At 39.7% G+C, this 27,535-nt stretch overlaps 2 protein-coding genes across 2 annotated transcripts; both read right to left on the minus strand.

The window, feature by feature from the left end:
- Nucleotides 1–13,404: 13,404 nt before the first annotated feature.
- On the minus strand, nt 13,405–15,607 carry LOC126623746 (TMV resistance protein N-like). The gene is made up of 3 exons (XM_050292727.1): nt 14,645–15,607; nt 13,863–14,579; nt 13,405–13,719 (listed from the first exon to the last, which is right to left on the minus strand). Exons 1-2 carry the CDS (start codon nt 15,521–15,523, stop codon nt 13,914–13,916), a joined length of 1,545 nt encoding a protein of 514 aa, XP_050148684.1. The 5' UTR covers nt 15,524–15,607; the 3' UTR covers nt 13,405–13,719; nt 13,863–13,913.
- Nucleotides 15,608–21,297: 5,690 nt separating this feature from the next.
- LOC126623745 (disease resistance protein RUN1-like) lies at nt 21,298–23,612 on the minus strand. Its single transcript, XM_050292726.1, has 3 exons — nt 23,059–23,612; nt 21,868–22,966; nt 21,298–21,763 (listed from the first exon to the last, which is right to left on the minus strand). Exons 1-3 carry the CDS (start codon nt 23,610–23,612, stop codon nt 21,383–21,385), a joined length of 2,034 nt encoding a protein of 677 aa, XP_050148683.1. The 3' UTR covers nt 21,298–21,382.
- Nucleotides 23,613–27,535: the final 3,923 nt, after the last annotated feature.

Raw genomic sequence — 27,535 nt, forward strand, 5'->3', positions numbered from 1 at the left:
ATTATGTGTAAAAAGTATGAATAAATATTTAAAACCAAAGTTTAATACTAATTAAAACTAATAGTGAGAGTGCGCGCAGTGCGGATGAACCCGTATTATAGAGTATGTAATGTCAGAGCACAATGCAAGTGTAGTAAAAGTGAGTATTCACATCCTAGGTAAAATGGATAATGCTACAAACTATAGGAATAAGAATTCCTACATTGATTGGCTGGAGAACCCTCACTCGCCACATAAATCCAGCCATAAGAGCATAAAATAGAAAGTTGTGAGTGGGTAAAAAAAGGTTTAATAAAACTTTTGTCTTCCATAAAATACTAATCTCTTGATGTAAGGCCATCTCCAACCGATGGCTGGCTAGAGGGCTCGTTTTAGCCCTCTGGCCTTCCAAAATTCTCCAAGATATTAATATTTTAATGAACAGTACAGGGCCATATTTGCCTCTGTCTCCAATCGAGGGCCAAATGGCTCGTTTTAGCCCTTTCACAAAAAACCGTTTCCAACCGAGGGCCAAACATAATTTATTATTTATAAACTACAACTTAAATTCAAAGGAAATTATTGAAAAAATATTGAAGGAAATTATTGAAAAATTGAAACAAATATTATAGATGAAGGAAATATTGGAAAATATATTGAAGGAAATATTGAGAAATATATTGAAGGAAATATTGAAGAAGGAAATATTGAAGAAGGAAATATTGAAGTGAAGAATTGAAAGAACTTCACCATATTTATAGAAGAAAAGAAATGTTTAAATTAAAAAAAAAAAAAAACCCAACGGCTAGCTACAACAGCTAGTCGTTATATTTATTTGTACCATACTTGACCAATCCCGAAACTACTGAGCACCGGTCAATGTTATACCGTCAAGGACCCAGAAGAGTTTCCCTCCAACCAGGAGGCCAATCACAACACGACACATGTCGACATCAGAAGCCAATCATAACGCGACAAGTGTTAACATCAGAAGCCAATCACAACACGACACGTGTCAATGTCAGAATGAAACTAGAAATTCTCTTCTATAAATAGAGATCATTCTCTCACAATATTTCCTAATGTCATTTGTACTAAATCATTCACTTGTACTCACTAAAGGAGAGCTTGAACCTATGTACTTGTGTAAATCCTTCACAATTAATGAGAACTCCTCTACTTCGTGGACGTAGCCAATCTGAGTGAACCACGTACATCTTATGTTTGTTTCCCTATCTCTATCCATTTACATACTTATCCATACTAGTGACTGGAGCAATCTAGCGAAGGTCACAAACTTAACACTTTCTATTATACCAAAATCCCCTCCGATTTTGTGCATTAACATTTGGCGCCGTCTGTGGGAACGACACTTATTCTCACTCTCTTCAGCTTTGCTAAGTTGGTTTCCACCATTCGTACACTCTCTTTTGACCAGGCATCCTTCTCCAACATAGGGAGCGAAGGAAGCCACAACATACAGAATGACACCCCTCTTGCACCTAGTGCGAAGCAACAAAAAAAGGAAGGAAAGAGGGTTGCTCTTCAAGCTAAAGTCGATGAGATAGAATCTCAAAACAACAAGATAGCAATGAAGAATGAGGTTCTCCAAGAGTAGTATGAGAAGCTCTTTGAGATGCTCCACGAAACTAGGTTTACTCAAACACGTGAATGTGTTACCCTTGTGGACATCAGCCATCATCTAGATGCCTCCCAACAAGGAGGGTCACCTTCCTTCGACATGGGTATCCCTGATGAGGAGCGAGCTAATCATCAAAACATTGATCAACATGATACTTCTCTTAACTCAGCTGCTTCGACCCAAAGCAGGAGAAATGGAGGAAGACACCTCCTTGCAGAAAGGTTGGAAGGATCGAAAGCCGTTTATCGTGACTGCCGATACTTCCTAAAGCAACGTCGAGAGAATCCCCTCCACATAAGCTCGAAGATCAATGACCTAAGGGTTTCTGAAAGACTCGGTCCCCTCCCACGTCCCAGGCTGGCTACCAATTTGGGGAAGGGGCAACAAGTCCTAGAGAAACACGAAGGTATAGGGGACTCAGAGATGTTTCGACAGACATACCTTGAAAGTCAGAACGGCGAGTCTAAGGAAAAATCACATGCTCTTGATCAAACCTTCCTACTTCCAAGAGGAGATGGAGATTTACGAAAGAAAGCTCCAGTGGTACATGACTCCACTCAGGACCCTTTTGTCCTACAACTTCTTAAAGAAGTAAACAAGTTGAAGATCGAACGACAAACTGAGATACCTGATTGGAACCAACCTAGGCATGGCCCTCTTATAAGGAGGATCATCGACACCCTCTACAAGTAAAGACAAAGCAGAAGTTTGGCTTGCAACTCTATACTGGAAAGGAGGACCCGATTAAACACCTTAACCTCTTTGAGTCCACCATGGCATACCGGATGCACACCGACGAAGAGTGATGTCTTCTTTTCCCCTCCACCCTCTCTGGTAGAGCTTTAAACTGGTATTGCCGTCTTCCACCTGAGACGGTAGACTCATTTGAGGAATTGAGGAAACTGTTTGTTTTTCAACACATTTTCCAGACCGGTCGCTTGCATTCTGCAGATGACTTGTACACTATTCGCCAGAAGCCGGACGAGTCACTACGAGAGTATGCCGGTCGCTTCAGCCATGAGTATTCTCGCTGCACTGAGGCAGATGACAAGACCGCTCTCAAGGCCTTCACGACAGGCCTACATGATTGTTTCTTCAAGTACATGATCAATGCCAACACTTGGAAGACTTACTCTGAGGTGATGGCACAGGTTTACAACCATGCCTCTGCCGAGGCAAGGACATATCAAGGGAAACCCCCCACACCCACCCCTTATCAGCAAGTCGGTAGTGGAAGCTGGATCCAACCAAATGAGAAGACCTCGACCTTCTAAACGGCAACGGTGCCTCCCCCTGCCTTACTTAATACTTTGCCAAGTCAACAGACATATCAATCTCAGGGCAAAAGGAAAGATTTCCATCCTCACCAGTCTTATTTTAGTAAAATGAGCAAGAGACACAACCGCGATAACCAAGGGTATCACCATGATAATCCCCGACCCCAGGCAGTCAACACAGTGGGTCAAGCACATGTCAGGACAGCCCCTACCCCGAGGTATGAGACATACACACCTTTGAACGCCACATGCGTGGCCATTTACCCCAGCATAACACACCTAATACTAAAGCCAAAGCCGAGGCACTTGGATTACAAGTCCACGAAGAACACGGGCACGTTTTCCTGCTACCACAAGTATAACGGCCATGACGGCGAGAAGTGTATCACCCTTCGTGATCATATTGAAGCTTTGGCACGTGAAGGAAAAATTGATCAATTCCTCCTTCACCCTCCAAAGGGTAATCGTAACCAACGCCAGGTGAATGGGATATATTCCATAAGTGGTGGCACACCCATATCTAAATCTTTCAACAGGGCCATGAAAAATAGTGAACGAGCTTTAAGGTTTGGCCACCAAGTGTTTCACGTGGAAGACATCAGGGGAGGCAAGCATCAAAAGCCTAACTAGGATCCAATATGTTTCTACCTTGAGGAAGAAAGAGGTATAATCTACCCTCACAACGACCCACTGATTATGGAAGCTCACATAGCCAACTTTGAAGTACGACGAATCTTAGTAGACACGGGGGCTTCGATCAATATCATGTTTGCCGAAGCTTTCAGCGCACTTAATGTAGCTGAACACTTGCTCGATCACTCGATTTCCCTTCTGATAAGCTTCTCCGGTGATATCGTGCAACCTTTGGGGAGCATACACTTACCTTTCACCATTGGTATATGCTCTTACACAGCTACCATTACCACTAACTTCCTGGTGGTTGATTGCCCAACGGCATACAATGTCATCTTGGGATGCACATGCATCAATGATCTCAAGGCCATGGTATCCACACATATGTTGTTGATGAAATTTCCAACCCCTTATGGCAATGGTTACATCATAGGAGATTAACTTAGTGCACGATCATGTTACAACACTTCGATCAAACAACAACACTTGCCTGCGCCCAAGGAAACCCTTTCTATACATGACTAAGTCATAAAGACTAGCCTAGACGAAGCCAACTTGGATCTTCACGGTGGCAACAGTCAACCCGACGATCCTCGAGATGACTCTTTCACCCAGCAAGCCCAACCCGTTGAAGAGTTGGAGAAGGTCTTTATCTCAAAAGATTATCCGGATCGCATGGTGAAGATTGGCACCACCTTGTCACCATTCATTCGGTTGTCATTGATCTCTTTTTTGCAAGAGAACACTGAGGTCTTCGCCTGGTCATACGAGGACATACCAGACATCTCTCCCAATATCATCTGTCATCGCTTAAGTATTGACCCCAAGACCAAGCCAATAAGATAGAAGTGAAGATCCTATGACGCTGAACGGTACAAGGCAATGAAGGCAGAAGTTGAAAAACTTAAAGGCATAGGCTTTGTCCGCGAAGTCAATTATCCAACGTGGGTAGCAAATGTTGTCCTTGTTAAGAAGAATCCGACCAAGGAAAGTCTCTTGCTCCAAAAGGTCTTGTGGAGAATGTGTGTCGATTACACCGACCTAAACAAAGGATGCCTGAATGATAGCTTTCATTTTCCTCTCATAAACAGACTTATAGACTATACAGCAGGGTGTGAACTCCTGAGCTTCATGGATGCTTACTCAGGATCACTAACTTATCTGAAACTTTCACCATTCTGAAGAGGTATCGAATGAGGTTGAACCCCAACAAATGTGCCTTCGACGTAGGCTCTGGAAAATTTTTAGGCTTCATGATAAGTCAACGAGGCATTGAGGCTAATCCCGAGAAGATCAAAGCAATCCTCGACATGAAGGAACCGGTAACTTCAAAAGACATCCAAAGCCTTACTGGCAAGGTGGCAGCCTTAACTAGGTTCATCTCTAAGGCCATAGACAGATGTGCTCCTTTCTTCAAAGCACTTAAGGGAAGTAAGAAGTACATTACATGGATTGATGAATGTGCTGAGGCATTCAAGAACCTCAAAGACAACATGAGTAAAGCATCTCTGCTCTCCAAACCTGAGGTTAGTGACACTCTCATTATCTATCTGTCGGTATCAGCTTCAGCAGTAAGTTCTGTTCTCATTCGAAATGATGGTAATGTCGAACGGCCTGTCTACTACGCTAGTAAGGCCTTACAAGATGCGGAGACACGATACTCCAACATTGAGAAATTGGCTTTAGCATTGGTCATGTCTGCTCGAAAACTTCACCCTTACTTCCATGCACACTCCATCATCGTGCTTACTAATCATCCTCTTCGACAGATACTCCAAAGTCCTGACACTTCCCGGTGAATGATCAAATGGGCGATAGCATTGGGTGAGTTTGACATCTTCTACCAACTAAAGCCAGCTGATAAGGGCCAAGCAGTGGCATAATTCATCGCCGACTTCACATATTCTGTTGACATTGTTTCTACGCTTAAAGAAGCGGTTTCATTACCCTCAGAAGCTCAGAAAACAGAACCAACAGCCTCATCATGGAGCCTATATGTTGATGGCTCGTCCAATCAACAGGGTTGTGGAGCAGGACTAGTCCTTACGACCCCTGACAAAGTGGCAATGGAGTATGCTCTTCGTTTCAAATTCAAGGCGTCGAACAATGAATTGATATCTTCAGTGACTCCCAATTGGTGGTTAACCAGGTCACCAACAACTTTGATGCTCAGGATAGCTCCATGGCAGCATATCTGGCACAAACACAATTGTTGCTCAAGCACTTCCACTACCAGATCACCCAAATTCCTCGAGCGACAAACAGTCATGCAGATGCTTTGGCTCGCCTCGCCTCAGCGGTGGAAGACAAGATTGGGAGAAAAATTCAGGTCGAATTGTTGGCAGTACCAAGCACCATGGTTGAGGAAGTGTGCAACTTACAACAGGAAGTGTACAACCCGTACTGTAATATCATTTGGCAACTTGCCACTCATGCCACCAACCAGGTGAAGAAGGAACTCATCTTCATGCCACCAACTAGGTGATGAAATGTACAACCCGTACTCTCCTTCATGCCATCAACTAGGTGATGAAATGTACAACCTGTACTCTAATATCATTTGGCAACTTGCCACTCATGCCACCAACTAGGTGAAGAAGGAACTCATCTTCATGCCACCAACCAGGTGATGAAATGTACAACCCGTACTCTTTTTCATGCCACCAACCAGGTGATGAAATGTACAACCCGTACTCTAATATCATTTTGTAACTTGCCATTCATGCCATCAACCAGGTGATGAAATGTACAACCCGTACTCTCCTTCATGCCACCAACCAGGTGATGAAATGTACAACCCGTACTCTAAATGTGATGAAGGAACTCACTTTCGTACCACCAACCAAGTGATGAAAGCAACTCACCATTCATTCCACCTACCAGAAGACGAGTGGTACAACTTGTACATATGAACTCCTATCATTCACAAATTATAAAAAACCCTCAAGCTTGACAACTCAATTAGGGGAGCACTTATGCCCAACAAGAGTTATAGTCACCAACAAAGTTTTATTGCAAGCCAACAACAACTTCAGTGCATGGCATACGAAGATCAAGCTATTCAGCTCTCTTGCATCTGCTTCAAACATTTCCTCTCTGTAACAATGCAAACACTATAACTCGTAAAAAGCTTCACACACTCTTGATCAAGACAATGTGAAGCAAAACCAATTTATAGTGCCAACAAGAGCTTCATCAAAGGAGTTCAACCACAATTCTCAAAAGCTTCACACACTCTTGACCAAGACAGTGTGAAGCAAAGCCAATTTATGGTTCCAACAAGAGATTCATCAATGGAGGGCAACCACAATTCTCAAAAGCTTCACACACTCTTGATAAAGACAGTGTGAAGCAAAACCAATTTCTGGTGTCAACAAGAGCTTCATCAATAGAGGCCAACCACAATTCTCAAAAGCTTCACACACTCTTGATCAAGATAGTGTAAAGCAAAACCAATTTATGGTGCCAACAAGAGCTTCATCAAAGGAGTTCAACCACAATTCTCAAAAGCTTCACACATTCTTGATCAAGACAGTGTGAAGCAAAATCAATTTATGGTGCCAACAAGAGCTTCATCAATGGAGGGCAACCACAATTCTCAAAAGCTTCACACACTCTTGATCAAGACAGTGTGAAGCAAAACCAATTTATGGTGCCAACAAAAGCTTCATCAAAGGAGTTCAACCACAATTCTCAAAAGCTTCACACACTCTTGATCAAGACAGTGTGAAGTAAAACCAATTTATGGTGCCAACAAAAGCTTCATCAATGGAGGGCAACTACAATTCTCAAACCTTCGAAGCAAATTCAATTTATATGGTTCATCCAAACCTTTGACTACTACAAGGTGTGGCTTGCATCATAATCTCTTGCTCAACAGTGTGGAAGCAAAATTTGTACATGTTGTCTCTCCCACATTTTCAAATTTCTAGTATCCCAAAAAAAAAAAAAAAAAAAAAAGGGAAATTCAACAAAGCTTCATCAATGGAGGACAACTACAAATTCTCAAAAGCTTCACACTATCTTGATCAAGATAGTGTGAAGCAAAATCAATTCATGGTACCCAACAAAAGCTTCAACTCCAAAGCTTCACCTACAAAAGCTTCAACACAAAAGCTTCAACACAAAAGCTTCACCCACAAAAGCTTCACCAACAAAAACTTCATCAATGGAGGACAACTACAAATTCTCAAAAGCTTCACACTATCTTGATCAAGATAATGTGAAGCAAAATCAATTCATGGTACCCAACAAAAGCTTCAACTCCAAAGCTTCACCTATAAAGCTTCAACTCCAAAGCTTCACCTACAAAAGCTTCAACTCCAAAGCTTCACCTACAAAAGCTTCAACACAAAAGCTTCACCCATAAAAGCTTCACCAACAAAAGCTTCATCAATGGAGGACCACTACAAATTCTCAAAAGCTTCACACTATCTTGATCAAGATAGTGTGAAGCAAAATCAATTCATGGTACCCAACAAAAGCTTCAACTCTAAAGCTTCACCTACAAAGCTTCAACTCCAAAGCTTCACCTCCAAAGCTTCAACTCCAAAGCTTCACCTACAAAAGCTTCGACACAAAAGCTTCACCCACAAAAGCTTCAACATAAAAGCTTAACCCACAAAAGCTTGACCCACAAAAGCTTCACCTACAAAAGCTTGACCCACAAAAGCTTGACCCATAAAAGCTTCACCTTAAAAAGCTTGACCCACAAAAGCTTGATCCACAAAAGCTTGACCCACAAAAGCTTTACCTACAAAGCTTCAACACAAAAGTTTCACCTACAAAAGCTTCAACACCAAAGCTTCACCTATAAAGCTTTAATATATATATATATATATATATATATATATATATATATATATATATATATATATATATTCGGAAATTCAAAAATTCAAAAATTCAAAAATTCGAAAAAAAAACTTCAAAAATTCGGAAAAAAAAAATAAAATTGCCTAGGCCTTCTCTTCTTTGGGCCTAACAACTTTCATAACAAATATATATGAAGGAGGAGTTTTGGGCTACCACTTAGAAAGGAAATGCCTCATTCGTCAACTCCCTCGACCGGAGACTTGGGGGACACCTACCATATGCTACTGCACCTTTATACTCAGAAGTCTCACGACCACTCAGTGACTTGGATTTTTCAAGTCTCCAACCGAGAAGTTTTCCCCACTTGGGAAATTAAGGGAGCACTACCTCAACATACATGCTTCACTCTCAAAGGTTCAACATACAAGCTTCAACAAAAGAAAAAATTCAAAGAACTTAGTGAAGAAGGCCTTGGTGTATTTAACACAATACGTTGAAATGAAGCAAAGCTTGTTTATTGATATATCCGATAAGTTACAAATACGTACATATACATGAATCAAAATAAACAAACAAGAGGGAGCCTTCACAAAGGTTGCTCATGAGAAGTCTCAGCAGTCGGCAGAGCCCCAGAAAGAGTAGGCACCATAGGATGATCATTCAGAGCCTCAGTACTGGGCAGAACCCCAGAAGGAGAAGACACCGAAGGTTGATCATTCAGAGCTTCATTACGCGGTACAGCCCTAAAAGATGAAGGCAATAAATGCCTTTGGAACAAACCCACAAACCCATAAACCTCTGATGATCAAGCAAAATCTGACCATCAGATTCCTGCAGCTGGTCAAGCTTCATCTTCATGTTTGTAACATAGTCATGTGCGAGCCTGTGCAACTGTTTATTCTCATGCTTGAGCCCTCTGATCTCCTGTTTGAGACTTATCACTTCAGTCGACAATGATTCAACTTGGCAGGTTCAAGTAAATAGGCATTAGGCCATATTAGACACAGAACTTGCACACTGAACTCTGAGAGCCAGAGAATCCTTAACAGCCAACTCATCAGACCGTTTGGAAAGTAGTCTGTTATCTTTGGGAGTGAGAAGGTTCCTGCCCACCACCGTAGTGGTCATATCATTCTTCATCACAGAGTCCCTAACGGTAAGAAAACCAGTAGGGGATAAGAAGGATGGGCATCATATGTTGTCTTGAGAAGGCATGACTGCCTCTTCACCAAAGTTCAAGTCAAAACGACGGTCGGATGGGCCAGACATTCTTAGAAATGATGAAGGAGAAATGAGGTGCAATAAATCTCTGAAGTAAAGGGAGAATTCCTACAAGTAATAACTCTCTGAATGTATTTCTGCACACAATTGGTGCCCTTATAAAAGAAAGGGCAACATGGTCGTTGGTTCAAAAATCGAAGAGGCACCACTTTCCACACGTAACATCAGCTCCTCGGGTACCACAGATAACTTTGCTAAAGATCTCTGACAAAGTTTAGACATATAAATTTTGAAGGTCCAGCTACCCTACTATTACCCACAAGGGTAAAGGAACAGCACCACTGCTTGATAACTAGAAAGTCCCAATGTGTGTCAACCTCTGTGCTCCGTGGCAAGGCAGACTGGAAAAAATGCCTAACCTTTTTACATTCGAGAAAACACTCCCAACAAGATTGCTTGCTCAAAAATCGAAGAGGCACTGCCCTCAGAATCTCGAGAGCCAGACTCCCAACAGGATTACTTTCTTAAAAATTGAAGAGACACTGCTATTCGAATCTCAAGAGTCAGACACCCAACATGATTGCTTCAAAAAAATCGAAGAGGCATTGCTCTCCGAATCTCAAGAACCAGACTTCCAATAGGATTACGTACTCAAAAATAGAAGAGGCACCGCCCTCCGAATCTTGAGAGCCAGACTCCCAATAGGATTACTTTCTCAAAAATCAAAGAGACACTGCTCTCCAAATCTCGAGAGCCAGAGTCTCAACAAGATTGCTTTCTCAAAAATAGAAAAGGCACAGTTCTTTGAATCTCGAGAGCCAGATCCCCGACATGATTGCTTGTTCGAAAACCAAAGAGGCACTGCTCTCCGAACTTCGAGAGACAGATTTCCTTGGATAAAGCTTATCTGCAATCTTCATATGCAACATCAGCTTTCCAGATACCACAGGCCACTTTTTCAAAATGTTCTGACAAAGTTAAAACACGTGAAGCTTGCAGCTCCTACTACATTGCTATGACCAAGAAGGGTAAAGGAATAGCACTACTACTTGTTGTTAGAGAGACTCCTATATATGTCGACCTCCATCCTCCACAGCCAGGCAAACCTGCAAATAAAAAAAATACTCAACTTTTCTTCACATTCGAGAGGGCACTCTCAGCAGAGTCTCTCGAAATACTTAGCTTATTTTTCTCCAGATAATACCTCTGCAAACAAGCCACACTAAAGCAAGAGTATCTCATATCATCAGGGTTAAAAGCAAGAGTATCCCATATTATGCCTTTTCCCTGTCTTTTCCTTTGGCCTTGTTCTTACCTGCAAGACAAGGAGAAAGAGAGCAATCAGTCAGCACTTGGAATCAAGCTTCCAGTCAGGAATTGACTGCCTGGAACCCCTTGCCTGATTACTTACCTGGCATTACTCTCGAGTACTCATCTTCAATATCTTATGCTTCCAGAGAAGATACCACATCTGCTTGATGAACATATAGGGCAAGTGAGAAGGATACAAGGAAGTATGTAGAGACAAGCGTAACAGAACACGTGCCAATACATCCACTACTTTGTCAAAAGCAAAAGTATCCCATATCATCAGGGTCGAACGTACTCTAGATTTGATGGACTTGTTTTGATCATCAAATTCTTGAGTCGGCCTTATACTCTGGAGGAAACCAGAAAACCCTCCAGCCCAGTTTAAGAATAAGCCTGTGGAAAGTTACTTCTTCAAAAGCAAAAGTATCTCATATCATCTCTTCTCCATTTGCTTCTCCTTATCCTTGGTGCTATTTACGACACAAGGAGAAGGAGAACAATTAACTGGAAGCCGAAGTCGAACCTCCGATCCAGGTTGCTTGCTTGGAAGTCTGATTGCTTACCTTGTCTGTTACCTCCTTCGGCAAATCTCCTAGCTCGGCGACTTGGGGGACTCCTACTATAGGGTTTGTATCGCACTTGACTAAGCCCGAAACTACAAGTAAGCTTCAAGTGAAATTGATACATTACCTTGTGCATCTTCATCGGTTAAAGATACCACCCATGGATGGAGGAAAAGTACTTCCAGAGAAGATGCCACATCTACATATGAAACAGATAAGGCAAGTGAAAATGATACCACACTTCGGTACTTAGAAGTTTCGTGATTACTCAATGGCTTGGATCTTGCAAGTCCTCAACCGAGGAGCTTCCCTCACTCGGGAACTTAGGGGAGCACTGTTTGTACCATACTTAACCAATCCCGAAACTACTGAGCACCGGTCAATGTTATATCATCAAGGACCCAAAAGAGTTTCCCTCCAACCAGGAGCCAATCAAGGACCCAAAAGAGTTTCCCTCCAACCAGGAGCCAATCACAGCACGACACATGTCGACATCAGAAGCCAATCATAACGCGACACGTGTTAACATCAGAAACCAATCACAACACGACACGTGTCAATGTCAGAATGAAATTAGAAACTCTCTTCTATAAATAGAGATCATTCTCTCACAATATTTCCTAATGTCATTTGTACTAAATCATTCACTTGTACTCACTAAAGGAGAGCTTGAACCTATATACTTGTGTAAACCCTTCACAATTAATGAGAACTCCTTTACTCCGTGAACGTAGCCAATCTGGGTGAACCACGTACATCTTGTGTTTGCTTCCCTATCTCTATCCATTTACATACTTATCCATACTAGTGACTGGAGCAATCTAGCGAATGTCACAAACTTAACACTTTTTGTTGTACCAAAGTCCCCTCCGATTTTATGCATAAAAAATATTCAAAAAAATTCAAACTATTAGTGTCGGTTATAACCGACACTAATAGTAAATAATTTTTTTTTTTTTGCCTATGAATACCTATTACTGTCGGTTATAACCGATAGTATTAAAAAATCATTCTTTAATGTTGTCGGTTATAACCGACAGAAATAGGAAAACTATAAAAAAAAAATAGCCAGCCCTTTGACCCTTTGGCCCTTTGGCCCTTTGAAATTATGTGGGGCCCTCCCAGATTCCCGAGCCCTTTGGCCTAGCCCTCGGTTGGAGACGGTTTTAGGGCTATTTTCGGCCCTTTGGCCCTCTGGACCCTTCAGTTGAAGATGGCCTAAAACCTATATAGTTTTCAAAATTCATACTACGTATGGTATGAAAAACAAGTACTGTAGGAAACAATTATTGTAAAGTTATGATAAACACAAGATCTCAACAATATAACAATCAAATGTACATCTATATATGATGATACACAGGCTCATGCAGGGATATTCTGACATGAAACAAGCTGGGTGTAATAATGATCTAAACTCTACTACATTACAAATGAAGTTGGCGCTAAGCATGTCACATACAACTACAAGACATAACTGCCTAAAGCAGACTAGTATTCTCTTAAATATCAACTAATTTTTTGTCGTCCTTCCATGCGTAGGAGAGCAAAGCTCATCTTTACGATGCCTTGAAGTAGATCCAACTAGCTGATTTTGTATGTCACGAGGTGTAAGTTGGCTCTAACTAGCTGGCCTCACTAATTAAGCCTGTTTTTACTAGAAGCAGAGGTTGTGTTACCTTCTCATATTTTGTATTCGTACGATTCGTTTTGTACAAGTGATGGTGTCTAACCGTAATCTGCAAAGTTTTCTAGACAATTACAGTCGGGTCTCTAGTCAATTTATTTACTCCGACTACAAGGTTTTTAGACACTACTGGCATATCTTGCATCCAACTTGAGTCAAGTTTTTTAAACTCAAAACGCATTTTTGAGTTCAAGTCTTCCTGCTGCGGCCTTGTTTGAATTGAAGAAGATTACTTATAGAGAAAATTCATAATCAATTAAGCCAAACAGTTGCAGCTCATTTCGAATCATGCTACATTTTTCTTAGCAACCAAATTAAATACATTTTGGTAAACGTAATCAAGGTGAGTTGATTTCAACAAAGAAGTTTGGGGTCAAAACTCTTTAATCATGGTCATTATCATGATTATCAATCATATACTGATATACATATACATATATGTGGATGTATGGTTCTCAGTCAATTAGTCAGCAGACAACAGCCAGATTCTGATACCTTTGGCCAGCAACAGCTTCTTTCATGGTTTCACCCTACGCCACAACGCATACTGATTTGATCAGATTCCAAAACAGCAGGAGCCATTCTTCCGAGCTGTGCAATTTTAAGAACAGAGATGATTTGATCTTTCACTTGTTTCAGCCTTTCAGTTTCATTCTAAAACTAAAAGAAAATGGGAAGAAAATAGTTTTATAAAAAGGAAGAAAAGTATTTCTTCCACAGAAAAGTATTCTTACCTTTTCAAGTACCGTTTGAAGGAATTGAATGGTTAACTGGGCATAAGACGGTTAGTCATATTTCAATCCTTTTTGGAGTGATTCGGTGGCAGGGATAGATGAGCTTTCACTTGACCCTGCCCCATCAAAATGTTCAGTTATTTTCTCCATGCTGATCGAACTTTGTACATCTGCTGAGTTGTCGATAGGCTTGTAAAGAGAAATGCTTTCGTAGGGGTCGTTGAGGTCTTGTGCATCTTGTTCAGTCACCAACCGCACCCCACACTTCTTCAGCTTCAAACATTTTTTGGTTTCTCCTCTCGAACAAAAGGTCTTGAATGAAAACTCAAATTTACGAAAAGCACCTTTCCAGTAATTATTAGGATCATAGCCCTTAAAGGAAAGATAAAGTAACCAAAGGTGATCTGACTGAACCTGGCCGGCTTTATAATAAATCCCTTTCACAAGCAAAGATGTTTTCGATCGACCTACTCTTGAAAAGCATTTAATTCCACAAGCATCACATCCTAAACAATCAAGTTCGGGGGCAGTTGGGTTTTCTTGAGGTGCAAAAACAGCACATAAAGCATACCCCTTCAACTTGCTTCTAGTTGGGTGTACATTAAAAGGCAGCTTCACAACTACTGAATCCCCCACTGTTCTATCATTGAACCACTTTGGAATTTCACTTCCAGGAGTTACGATATTGAAACTATGAATGACAAAAGGTGGGGTTCCCTGTAACCCAAGAAACAATTATATCAGCAAAAACAGATTTTTACAGAGAGAGAGAGAGAGAGTACCTGAATGAATTGCTTTAACATTGAAAATATCATGTTATTGCTGGCTTGATTGCCAACCAATCTGTAGCAATTGACTGCTCTGAAAAAAAACCACCTTAATCTTCTTATATTTGGTGGATGTGGCAACACTTTTAAGCTAGTGCAATCATCAGCTGTTACAGTTAACTCTTCATTTGATGGGAGGTCTGGCAATTGTTCAAGCCTTTTGCAACTCTCCAAGTTTAAAAACTTGAGATTATTAAGCCATCGAATACTTGTAGGAAGGCTAACGAAATCGTTACCCTTGAGAGTTAAGTCCTCTAAAGAGGACAAGCAGCCAATATCATCTGGGATTGCTCCTTCACAAAGACTGCAGTCACGTAGATCTAATTTGCTCAAACAATACAAATAATCTAAAGTAGTCAGCACCAAACCCATAGGGTCATGGCTCTTTCCCAAAAATAAGCGTAAACAAAGGAACAAATTCCATGATTTAGGCGAAGGCCCTTTACATCCACGTAAATATAGTACTTTGAGATTCTTCATACGAAAGAGAGATGATGGTGCCTCTCTTATTGCAGTTCCACTCAAATCAAGCTCCTCCAAACACTCAATTTCCTCCAAATTTTCCGGAATTGTCTCAAGTTTTGAGCATCCAGACACGTTGAGATTTTTAAGAGACTTCAGACTACAGATGGCAGTAGGAAGACATAACAGACTTTTACAATCTTTGAGATCCAACGAAATAAGCCCAATCAGATGATCAATTGAAGAAGGTATTTCCTGAATAGCAGTCCCATCTAAAGAAAGCGTTGATAACATTTTCATGTTTCCCACAAATCCAGGAACCCATTTCAGTTTTGAGCAGCCGGAAAGAATAAGAACTTCGAGAGATTCCATTTCTAGCGCTCCGGGAAGACCCCTAATACCATTACAGTTTCTAAAATTCAAAACTTTAAGCCTTTTAAGAACTGTAATGTGTTGGAGTATGTGGCCAAGTGGCCACCTTTTAATTAAACAAATCAAAAGTAAAAAAAGGTGAAAGACATCATGATGATGAGGCATCATGATTATGTTTATTGAAAAGAAAAGTTGATGGTCATGATGATGTTTTTGAATTTTTTATTGGGTGATGATGATGTCTCTTTGGCTTTTTCTTAAAGAAAAGAATAAGGGTTCGGTTGGTGCAATAAGAGAGAGGGAGAGGCTCATTTTGTTTTAGAGAAGAGTGAGGAGAGAGCTGCAGAAAAAGGAGTGCAAGCTGCAAAGCATCAGAAAATAGAGAGGGTGCAGCAACCCTTCGTTGAAGAGAAGAAGAAAGTGCTCTTCTTTTTTTGTTAGCAATCATCCATCATAATTGTTGTTGTAATAGCTTTGAGCTATATGTGTAGAGAAGAAATTATTCATTATATTTCTTCCTCTATTTGTTTCTGTGGTGTGTGAGAGCTATTGGGTGTATTGGGTTATTTGGGTTGTGAGATTGCCAACACTTTGTAAACTCCCATTTGGTTGATAGTGGATTTAGTGGGTGAGCTCCTACTGCTCCGAGGACGTACTCCAGTTACACTGACTGTTGAGGAACCTCGTTAAAATCTTGGTGTTCTTTTATATTTTGTTCTTGCATTTTCATTTGATAAATTTCTTGTGGGTTAGCTTGAGTTGGTTCCAACGGGTTTGGTGCTATCCTAGCACAACAATTGGTATCAGAGCACTAGTTGCTCTTGGGTACTGTCTAGTTGCCAAAGATGTCAGACGGGCAAGATGAGAATCCTTTTGGAAGCACCTCCGGGTTTGCAAGAACTACGGTGCAAAATGCAAAGTTCGAAGTTGAAAAGTTTGATGGCACAAACAACTTTGGGATGTGGCAATGTGAGGTCAAAGATGTGTTGGCTCAACAAGATCTACTTACCGCTTTGGGAGAAAAGCCGGAAGCTATGTCGAAGTCGGAATGGGAAAAATTAAATTTGTGGGCTTGCTCTTCAATTCGGTTGTGCCTTGCAAAAACTCAGAAGTATTTTGTGATGCGGGAGACGGTAGCAAGTGTGTTGTGGCAAAAATTGGAAGACAAGTATATGACGAAGAGTGCAGAGAACCGGCTACACTTGAAGAAAAAACTCTACCGCTTCCAATACAAAGAAGGTACAAAAATGATTAGACACCTTGATGCTTTTAATAAGTTGATTGCCGACTTGTTAAATTTAGATGAGGATATTAAGGATGAAGATAAGGCCTTAATATTGTTGAATTCCTTGCCGGACTCTTACGAGCATTTTGTTACCACTATTATGCATGGTAAAGAAACTGTGAAATTTGAAGATGTGTCAAATGCCTTGATGAATTATGAAATGAGGCATAGAGATAAAAATCATGATAGTACATCTGAAGCTTTATTTGTTAGAGGTAGATCATCGGAGAGGAGGTCATCTTCTAGCAGGAAAAAATCACAGTCTCGACCTAGAGGAAACTCTAAAGGTAGAAAACCTTTGGAAAGGGATGAATGTGCCTTTTGTCGTAATAAGGGCCATTGGAAGAAAGATTGTCCTAAGTTGAAGGCCAAGGGTAAAGAAAGTTCTGAAGCTAATGTTGCTGAAGTTGAAACAGATTTTTCGGATTTTGCTTTAACCACTACCTCATCTTTTGATTGTGCTACTAAATGGGTGTTGGATACGGGTTGTACTCATCATATGACTCCTCACAAGGATTGGTTTTCAAGCTTGAAAGAGTTTGATGGTGGCGTTGTGTTCATGGGAGATGACAATCCTTGCACAACAAAAGGGATTGGTACAGTTCGTTTGAAGTTGCATGATGGCATGGTTAAAGAGTTGACAGGTGTTCGGTATGTACCGAATTTGAAGAAAAATCTTATTTCTTTGGGTACTTTGGAATCCAAGGGTTTCAGGTTTCATTCAGATGGACAGACATTGAAAGTTACTTATGGTGCACTTGTTGTGATGAAAGCTCCTAGATGTGGCCATTTGTATTTATTGCAGGGAAGCACTGTGACAGGTGAAGCATCTGTAGTCTCTGAAAATATGGGCACATCTGATTCAGATACTACTAGATTGTGGCATATGAGATTAGGCCATGCCGGTGAGAAAGCTTTACAAGGGCTTGTGAAACAAGGTCTTCTAAAAGGTGCCACGACTTGTAAGCTTGATTTCTGCGAGCATTGTGTCTTGGGGAAGCAAACTAGAGTGAAGTTTGGTACTGCTGTACATCAGACGAAGGGCATTCTTGATTATGTGCATTCAGATGTTTGGGGTCCTACAAAGACTCCCTCTTTGAGTGGTAGACATTGGTTCGTGACATTTGTTGATGATTATTCAAGAAGGTCTTGGGTCTACACTATGAAGCACAAGAGTGAGGTGTTAAGCATTTTCTTGGGTTGGAAGAAAATGGTTGAAAACCAGACTGGGAGAAAGATTAAGATTTTGAGATCGGATAATGGTGGTGAATACACATCCGATCCTTTCTTTAAAGTTTGCAAAGAGGAAGGAATTGTGAGACATTTCAGTGTTCGGGGAACTCCACAACAAAATGGAGTTGCAGAAAGATTGAATCGAACCTTGCTTGAGAAGGTTAGATGTATGTTGTCTCAGTCGGGTTTAAGCAAGTCATTTTGGGCAGAAGCAGTTAATTATGCATGTCACATCATCAATCGGTTACCCTCAGCTGCTGTTCAGGGTAAGACACCAATGGAGGTATGGACTGGAAAATCTTCTTCTGATTATGACTATATCCGTATTTTTGGTTCACCTGCTTATTTTCATGTGACTGAAAATAAACTTGATCCTAGAGCCAAAAAGGCTATCTTTCTTGGTTTTAGTAGTGGTGTCAAAGGTTACAGGTTATGGTGCCCAGAGATGAAAAAACTTGTAATCAGCAGAGATGTGACATTTGATGAAGAAAGTATGTTCAAAGACTCTGAGAAAAATGTGAAAGATGTCCAACAGGTGGAGCTTGAGAAAGTTGCCTCTGGTACTTCAAATTCTATTTCCGCTGATGTCGAAGCCACTACAAGTGAAGAAGTGGGAGACCATGAGGATGTTGAAGAAGTTGAACTTGAAGATTCTATTCAAGTTGAAGAGCAAGTTTCACCTCAAGAGTCTATTGCCAAAAACAGAGGAAATAGACAAATTACCAAGCCAGCTCGGTATAGTGACTATGTTTCTTTTGTTCTTCCTATTATCACTGATGATATTCCATCTAATTTCGAGGAAGCCATTGAGAGTGAGGAGAAGAAGAGGTGGTGCAATGCCATGGGTGATGAGATGAATTCTCTCTTGAAGAACAAGACGTGGGAGTTAGCTAAATTGCCTAAGGGCAAGAAAGCTATCGGTTGCAAATGGGTGTATGCCAAGAAGGAAGATGCTGATGAGAAAAGCAATGTGAGATTTAAAGCAAGATTAGTTGCTAAAGGGTATGCACAAAAGGAGGGCATTGACTACAATGAAATATTTTCTCCAGTTGTGAAGCACTCCTCAATTCGTATTATGTTAGCTCTTGTTGCACAATATGATCTTGAGCTTGTGCAACTTGATGTGAAGACGGCTTTCCTACATGGTGATTTGAATGAAGAGATTTATATGTGTCAACCGGATGGGTATATAGTGAAAGGGAAGGAAAATTTGTTTTGCAAATTGAAGAAATCACTTTATGGCTTGAAGCAATCTCCAAGGCAATGGTATTTGAGGTTTGATAAATTTATGAGAGGCCAAAATTATTCTAGAAGTCAATATGATCATTGTGTGTACTTCAAGAAGTTGCAAGATGGGTCTTTCATTTATTTATTGATATATGTTGATGATATGTTGATTGCCTCAAAAAATGTTGAAGAGATTGAAAAATTGAAGAAGCAAATGAAGAATGAGTTTGAGATGAAGGATCTTGGTGAAGCGAAGAAGATCCTTGGCATGGAGATCACTAGAGATAGAGAGAAGGGTTTGGTCAGTTTGAATCAAAGACAATACCTTGAGAAGTTGATTCGGAAGTTTGGAGTTCATGATTCAACCAAACCGGTTAGTACCCCTTTGGCTCCTCATTTTAAATTGAGTTCTCTACAATGTCCTAAAAATGATAAAGAGAAGCTGCAAATGAAAAATATACCATATGCAAATTTAGTTGGTAGTTTGATGTATGCAATGGTATGCTCTAGACCGGATATTGCTCATGCAGTTGGCATGGTGAGTCGATATATGCATAATCCAGGTAAAGAGCACTGGCAAGCAGCTAAGTGGATATTGAGATATCTCCATGGTACTCGAGATGTTGGTTTATGCTTTGAGAGAGATGACTCTGGTATTGGTCATTTTGCAGTTGGTTATGTTGATTCAGATTATGCAGGTGATCTGGATGGAAGGAAGTCTACTACAGGCTATGTGTTTACTATGGCTAAAGGACCAGTTTGTTGGAGGTCTATTTTGCAGTCGTCTGTTGCCTTGTCTACTACAGAGGCTGAATATATGGCAGTTGCTGAAGCTATAAAGGAGGCCATTTGGATACATGGGTTGATTAGAGATTTGGGGGTTGATCAGAAGCAGGTGGAGGTACATTGTGATAGTCAGAGTGCCATTTATTTGGCTAAGTATCAAGTTCATCATGCGAGGACCAAGCACATAGATGTGCGTTATCACTTTGTTCGTGAAATTGTTGGTGAAGGGGAAATCATTCTCCAGAAGATTCCAACTAAAGACAACCCCGCTGATATGTTGACTAAGGTTGTTGGTGTAGCCAAGTTTGTTCACTGTTTGAACTTGGCTCACATTATGCCTATATAAAGAAGGCGTTGAGCAGTAGGAGTTTTGGAGTATTTGGCTCGGCATGAGTTGTTCTCTTGCTAGTGTTTGGGAGTGATGTTGTTTGTTAATTGTGTTGGTTGGCTTATCATGGCGTTTTTCGGAACTTGGCCAAGGTGGAGATTGTTGGAGTATGTGGCCAAGTGGCCACCTTTTAATTAAACAAATCAAAAGTAAAAAAAGGTGAAAGACATCATGATGATGAGGCATCATGATTATGTTTATTGAAAAGAAAAGTTGATGGTCATGATGATGTTTTTGAATTTTTTATTGGGTGATGATGATGTCTCTTTGGCTTTTTCTTAAAGAAAAGAATAAGGGTTCGGTTGGTGCAATAAGAGAGAGGGAGAGGCTCATTTTGTTTTAGAGAAGAGTGAGGAGAGAGCTGCAGAAAAAGGAGTGCAAGCTGCAAAGCATCAGAAAATAGAGAGGGTGCAGCAACCCTTCGTTGAAGAGAAGAAGAAAGTGCTCTTCTTTTTTTGTTAGCAATCATCCATCATAATTGTTGTTGTAATAGCTTTGAGCTATATGTGTAGAGAAGAAATTATACCTTATATTTCTTTCTCTATTTGTTTCTGTGGTGTGTGAGAGCTATTGGGTGTATTGGGTTATTTGGGTTGTGAGATTGCCAACACTTTGTAAACTCCCATTTGGTTGATAGTGGATTTAGTGGGTGAGCTCCTACTGCTCCGAGGACGTACTCCAGTTACACTGACTGTTGAGGAACCTCGTTAAAATCTTGGTGTTCTTTTATATTTTGTTCTTGCATTTTCATTTGATAAATTTCTTGTGGGATAGCTTGAGTTGGTTCCAACGGGTTTGGTGCTATCCTAGCACAACATAATGGATAGGTGAATCTCAACTAAATTCGTACAAGATTCAAGCACCAGCCTCTCAAGATTTTGAACACCTGTAAAATCTGGGGTCGCGGTCAAGTTTTGAGAGTAACTAAGATCGATATATTTCAAGCAGGACATGTACTGTACAAAACATAAAAGGTGACATAATCATTAGCTTGAAAACACAAATAAACAAAAAAGTGTGCAATGGGTTTTATCAAGTCTCTTACCTTTATTCCACTCCAAAGTCGATCAATTTTGCTGTGATGCAAACTAAGTTCAGAAAGTTCGTTCGGTTGAAAAGTTGGTGGGAGGGATTTTGAAGGATACCAACTCCAATCAAGCACTCTCAATGCACTGGAAAGATATTTGGGGCCAACAGAAAGGTTCAAATTATGAAGTTGGAGAAACTTTAGTCTACTTATCTTAGAGAAGCTTTCAGGATTCCACTGAGCTTGTTCTAATTCAGGCAAGCGTAAGACGATGCCTTCAATTGCCTCTGTTCCCTAATAAACAACAAGATATGGAAGGTTAATTTCATAAGCAAGTTTTATTTATATATGTTGAAATGAACTACGGTGCTATCCTGGTTGGTATTTCTCGTACTTACCGTATTCCTCATGAATACATGGAAGATGTCCTTATAAAGCCACAACCTACTACGTCGACCGGGCTCTTCAAATGATTCTTGTCGAACAATTTCCCACCCCATTTCTTGTGTCAAATCATGCATCATCACATACCCATCCATAATAGTTAAAAGAGATTTCTCAATGAGAACATCTACCACAATACGAGCGCAAAAGCCACAATTTTCTAGTATTTCAATTACTCGTTCCTTGTCATTCCCAGTATGGAAACATGCAACATCAAGAAAAACTCTCTTCTCCATCTCATCAAGGCCATCATAACTTATTTTAAGTGTTTGGAAAATTGTTGCATTGGGAGCTTTCTTTAGTTTATCCAGCGCACTGCTCCAGGCGTCTTTCCCTCTTTTATACAAAGATGATCCCAAGATAGTAAGAGCTAAGGGATGACCTTTAGCATAATTTACAAAACACTTGGACAGCTCCACATAATCATCATCTGGCCGATCTGTTTTCAAGGCTTTCAAACTAAAGAGATGAAGAGCTTGATCATCATTTAGTCCCAAAACCTCATATCTTTTATACATACCATGCTCGATTAACAAACGCTCATTTCTTGTTGTAACAATGATTCTACTTCCCGGACCAAACCAATCCGTCTTTCCAGCCAATATTTCTAGTTGGTTTAGTTCATCGACATCATCAAGAATGAGAAGAACCTTTTTGTTAGATAACAGGTTCTTTGTCATAGCACTTCCACTATAAACATCCCAAACTTGTGTAGTTTTTTCCTTCAAAATCAGGGAAAGAAGTTGATCTTGTAGATGAGCTAAACCATATTTCGAAGAACGCTCTCTGATATTAGCAAGAAAGCTGCTAACTTGAAACTCATGGGAAATTCTCTCATAAACTAGTCTAGCAAGGGTTGTCTTACCCATCCCGCCCATCCCCCATATCCCTATAAAGCGAACATCATTTGCATGGAAAGATAAAAGCATGTCTAAATAGTTCAGTCTAGAATCAATTCCGACTATGTTCTCTGTTGAACCTGAGAGTGTGTATGTAGGATGCACCTTTCTCCATACGACTTCGACAACCTCTTCAATAAGCTCTGTTTCATACCTACAAGAAATTCAAGTAAAAAACAAAGTCACCAAAGGAGGTTCAAGGAACACGACACCCGAGTATATATTGCTCATGGTAACTTTGCTTACCTATCGTTTGACGTCCACCCTGCGAGATTACTCACGTCCGTTAAATCAGCTCTCCACCGATCCAGCTTCCATTTGCGTATGTCAGTAATGTCTTTTTCATGCTTTGCGAAAGCTTCAGCAAAAGTCCCCCTTTGATGTCGTACGTCAGAGGGATCAACATTGTAAAAGATTGGCAGAATTGTCCCCCTCTTTGTCATGCATTGGAAAATCATTGCGAGTTCACTTAAGCACCAAGTTGAAGAGGCATAGTTTGGCGAAAGAACAACAATAGCAAACTGAGATTCTTGGATTGCACTACGAAGCTCAGGAGAGATCAATGTCCCTCTTTCAAGTGCTTGGTCGTCCTTGAAAGTTTTGATTGCACGCCACTGTAATTTATCATAGAGATGGTCTGTGAAACCCTTGCGCGTGTCTTCACCCCTGAAACTTAAAAACACATCATATTTCCATCTGCGATCTGCACGAGCAGATGCGGAGGCGCTTCCATCGAGCAGCTCCCTTCGAAACCAGGACCGGTCATCCCTCTCCATTCTTTCCTCCTCCAAGAAATTCATTGCTGAGTTACTGACAACTTTTTCGTATTTCTTTAAACGAAGAAAAACCAAAACAATCAACAGAAAAAGGAAGGTAAAGACAGGGTAGCTTCCTGTAAGAGACGAGGGAAATTCCAGTTGTTCTAGGCGTGTTAGGTAAAACCAAGGAAGAAAATATCGGTAGTACGAAAACACGGAAATATCCATGGAAATATCGGGATAATATCGATATCGATAAAAATTACATGGAAACCACGGAAATTGTAAGAAAAACTTGGAATTCCTTGTAGAAGCTACCACTTCTGCTTGATTCGACCTTGTTTGCACTCAAAATATACCCATTTTTACTTATTTGGGCAATTTGGGTAAAATATGGCATTTGGAGGATTAATATGCAAGAAAGCTAACTTGGAAAGATATTTAGATGCAAGTGGAGGGGTTGGACACTATAATATTGTTCTTCCAATTTGTTTTGGTGGTGGAGATTTGTCAAGCATTGTTTAATCAAGATACATGCATGTTTGGCAAGTAGATGGAAAGGCATCAGCAAGCTTTCGGGCAAGGAACATGTGAAAGAAGCCAACTTGCTTCTTTTAAATGTTAGTTTATTACAAGTGGGAAAACATGTGCTAAAAACATGTGGTGGAGATGTAAATCCCCTTTTAATATTGTTTCTACATGCAAGTTGGCAAAAGGAAATGCAAGCAGCTGCCCAAGCTTCTTTCGGGCAGGTACAAAACCTCAGCAGGAGGGTTTCCTCCAGATCTCTATAAAAAGGAGCAGATGCACAAGGATTATGGACACTCAAAACAACCAATCAAAACTCTACTCAAATTAGCTCATCAGCTTCCTTGTAGACATTTATTTTTAGCCAAGCATCCTTTGCTTTTCTTGTTTATTAGCTCTGCTACTCACTTGTAGTATCGATCTCATTTGTAGCTTTTATGTACTCATTTCCATCATATAAATTACAAGCAATCTGCAATATTAGTCACTTTCCTCTGTCATTTACATTTCCAAGCAACCTTGTCATTTACATATTGTTCTATCTCTTCATATAAGTAAAGTCCTTATTTTTAAGGCAAACAAAGAACCTTAATTTGAGCAACTCCCACTCAAATGGCACAATCTCTTGATTTGAAGTCAAAAGGCGCAACCTCAATCATTCAAATCCCGTCTACTAGCGGCATCTAGTAGTGGCACGCCCGCACCCACCAATCTCGTATGTGAAGTAAATCCCCGGCTTGCCCGCAAGGCGCCATGGCGGATTTAGGGAGTGAACAGACCTCATTCCAGGATTCTTATGTTGACTTACCAGAGGCAGCTTGTACGTTTGCTGATTTGTCAAAAATCACAATGGAGATAGTTGCCTTCTTTTACTTTTCATTGTACGTTTGCTGATTTGTCAAAAATCACAATAGAGATAGTAATCGCACGATGTACGATGAACAGATAAAATCACGAGATCTTTAGGACCAAAAAAAAGAATCCGATGACGATCCTTTTCCGGAGATAGTTGCCTTCTTTTACTTTTCATTGTACGTTTGCTGATATGTCAAAAATCACAATGGAGATAGTTGCCTTCTTTTACTTTTCATTTATATTAACACTGTTATAAAAATTCCCGCCTAGTGCCGTCCCGATTAATGCCTAAGTATTTGAAAATTAAGAAAAGATGCCTAGACCTATTGAGACACCCGCCTATCCCGCCCAGACCCGTCTGGACACCTTTCTAGGTTGCAACTCATTTAGATAGAAAATAGATAACTTTCTTTTTGCATTTGATTGTTTCCAATAAATTGTAAGAGACTTATTGAATACTTAAATAAACACACATTACATATGTTTGCTCCCTATATTTTCATTATGTTCCAATATTTAATAATATATATGTCGTTCTATTTTATAATTTACGATGAAATTATATATATTTTAAGTATAAACAGACACTAATTTATCCGAAATACAATAGATTTACTTAAATCCGTCTAGTCCGCCTAGATGCTAGGCCCCAACTAACCACCGACTAGTGCCTAACGTCTTTTAGAATATTGGATAACTATGAATCTGTTCAATTAAAAGAAGACAACTTTTCCAAAGGGAACTGTTATTAGTATTCCAAAAATTTCATTCTACACTCCGTATTTTTCTTTCTAATTATAGAAAGTTTGGAATGACAAATGAAATTTTTGAAATGCAAATAACAATTCTTTTTTCAAAAATAAAAAAAAAAGAAAAAGAAAAATTGGCTGCATCTGCAGCGTTGAAACTGTTTAATTACTGACAAAAGTCTTCTCTTTTATTAACTCCTGCATTTATCTCTATTCTTTTGTTGATTGGTTTGGAGTTTTTTGTTAAAAAAGAAAAAAGATTAAAGAGAGTTGAACCAGTCGAAGTTGTTGGGCTAGGTCCCGGATTATTTGAAAAAAAAAAACAACGGAAGCACATGGTACTTAAATCCGATCATTAAAAATAAAATCATATATAATTAATCTAAGCAAAACTCTTTGAAATTTCAACATTTAACAAACAATATTCTTGCATTTTTTGAAGCAAAATCATTGATTATACCATCAAACTCCAAGTCTTCAACCTCATCAATTATATTATAAAAAAAATTAGCAGCAGACACCATATCAATTAAAGTTTCAACATATATTATAATAAAAAAATTTATATTAGCACCCCACAAAATGTTGAATGCACCCCACATTAAAATTTAATATTAATGACTAATTTACTCTATTATGTAATGACAATTTCGACCTTATTAGGTTTAAAAAATAATAAAAATTTTATAAATACACCCCAAATCACTTTTAGTGTATTATTTATCTATTTCAACTATCAAAACCCCTCACATTCTCCATTGTTGAATAAAACCCTAAGTAATGAAACTACAAACATGTTGATTGAGAAAAATAATTTTTGACGAATGGAACACGAAGTCGATGTTTCGAAAGCTTTGAAATCATTATTATTGTTATTGAAAAACGTTCAAATGAACCTAAACATTTTTTGAAATCATTCGGCAAACTAACGTTTAGATAGTTTGATATCATTCGGCAAAATAAAAAATGAGTTCTATAAGATTTGAGAAATGTGGGGTGTGTATAGAAAATATAAGGTGTATATTAAGAATGTGGGGTGTGAGGGTATTATGGGGAAGAAAGTGGGGTGTATTAAGATAATTTTTAATTGAAAAAGTAAATGTGGGGTATATTAAGTATGTGGGGTTTATTCAACAATTTGTGGGGTGCTAATATAATAAGCCTATAATAATTACTTATTTGCTAGTCACCAATTCAACTTGAAGAAGGATTCTCTCCCCTCCTAATTTCTCTTTCCTTCCCTCCCCTCCTATTTGAACGGTTACGGTTTAGTCATGTCAACATCCTATATTGATTTTTTTATAGAGATAATGTCATGCCCCGATCCCGACATACGTTCAGGACCAACACGTGACGTCATAAAAAACCAGTATATCTAACATACCCCGCCTCCGGAATATGTACCAAGCATAACTCAAGCCCTAACTGGCGTAATGATTTTTCGTATACTTTATGGCTGCATGTAACCTCCTTGTTAGACTGCCTACGTACCCTCAAATAGGGATCAAGTCATTCGTAGTTCACCATATCACTACACTCGAACATTCATCACATAGACCAATATGTCTCAACATAATACCACAATTCAATCATGTAGCACCTCAAGGAACATTTAACAAAACACACTGATAATCTCTAGTCATCTCGTCATTCATCCACACATATGCATTCCAACACCATCCAATTATCACATCAATTAATAACTCATACAATACACCGAAATGTAGGGCTAGAGTGACACAATTCGGCCGAAGCCTACATCTCTGAAGCTGTTTCAAATGAATCAAATGATGCGATTTCGGATCACCCAACGAAATCCATCAACATCGGGTT

This window comes from Malus sylvestris, chromosome 5, assembly GCF_916048215.2.
Source record: "Malus sylvestris chromosome 5, drMalSylv7.2, whole genome shotgun sequence".
NCBI lineage: Eukaryota > Viridiplantae > Streptophyta > Magnoliopsida > Rosales > Rosaceae > Malus > Malus sylvestris.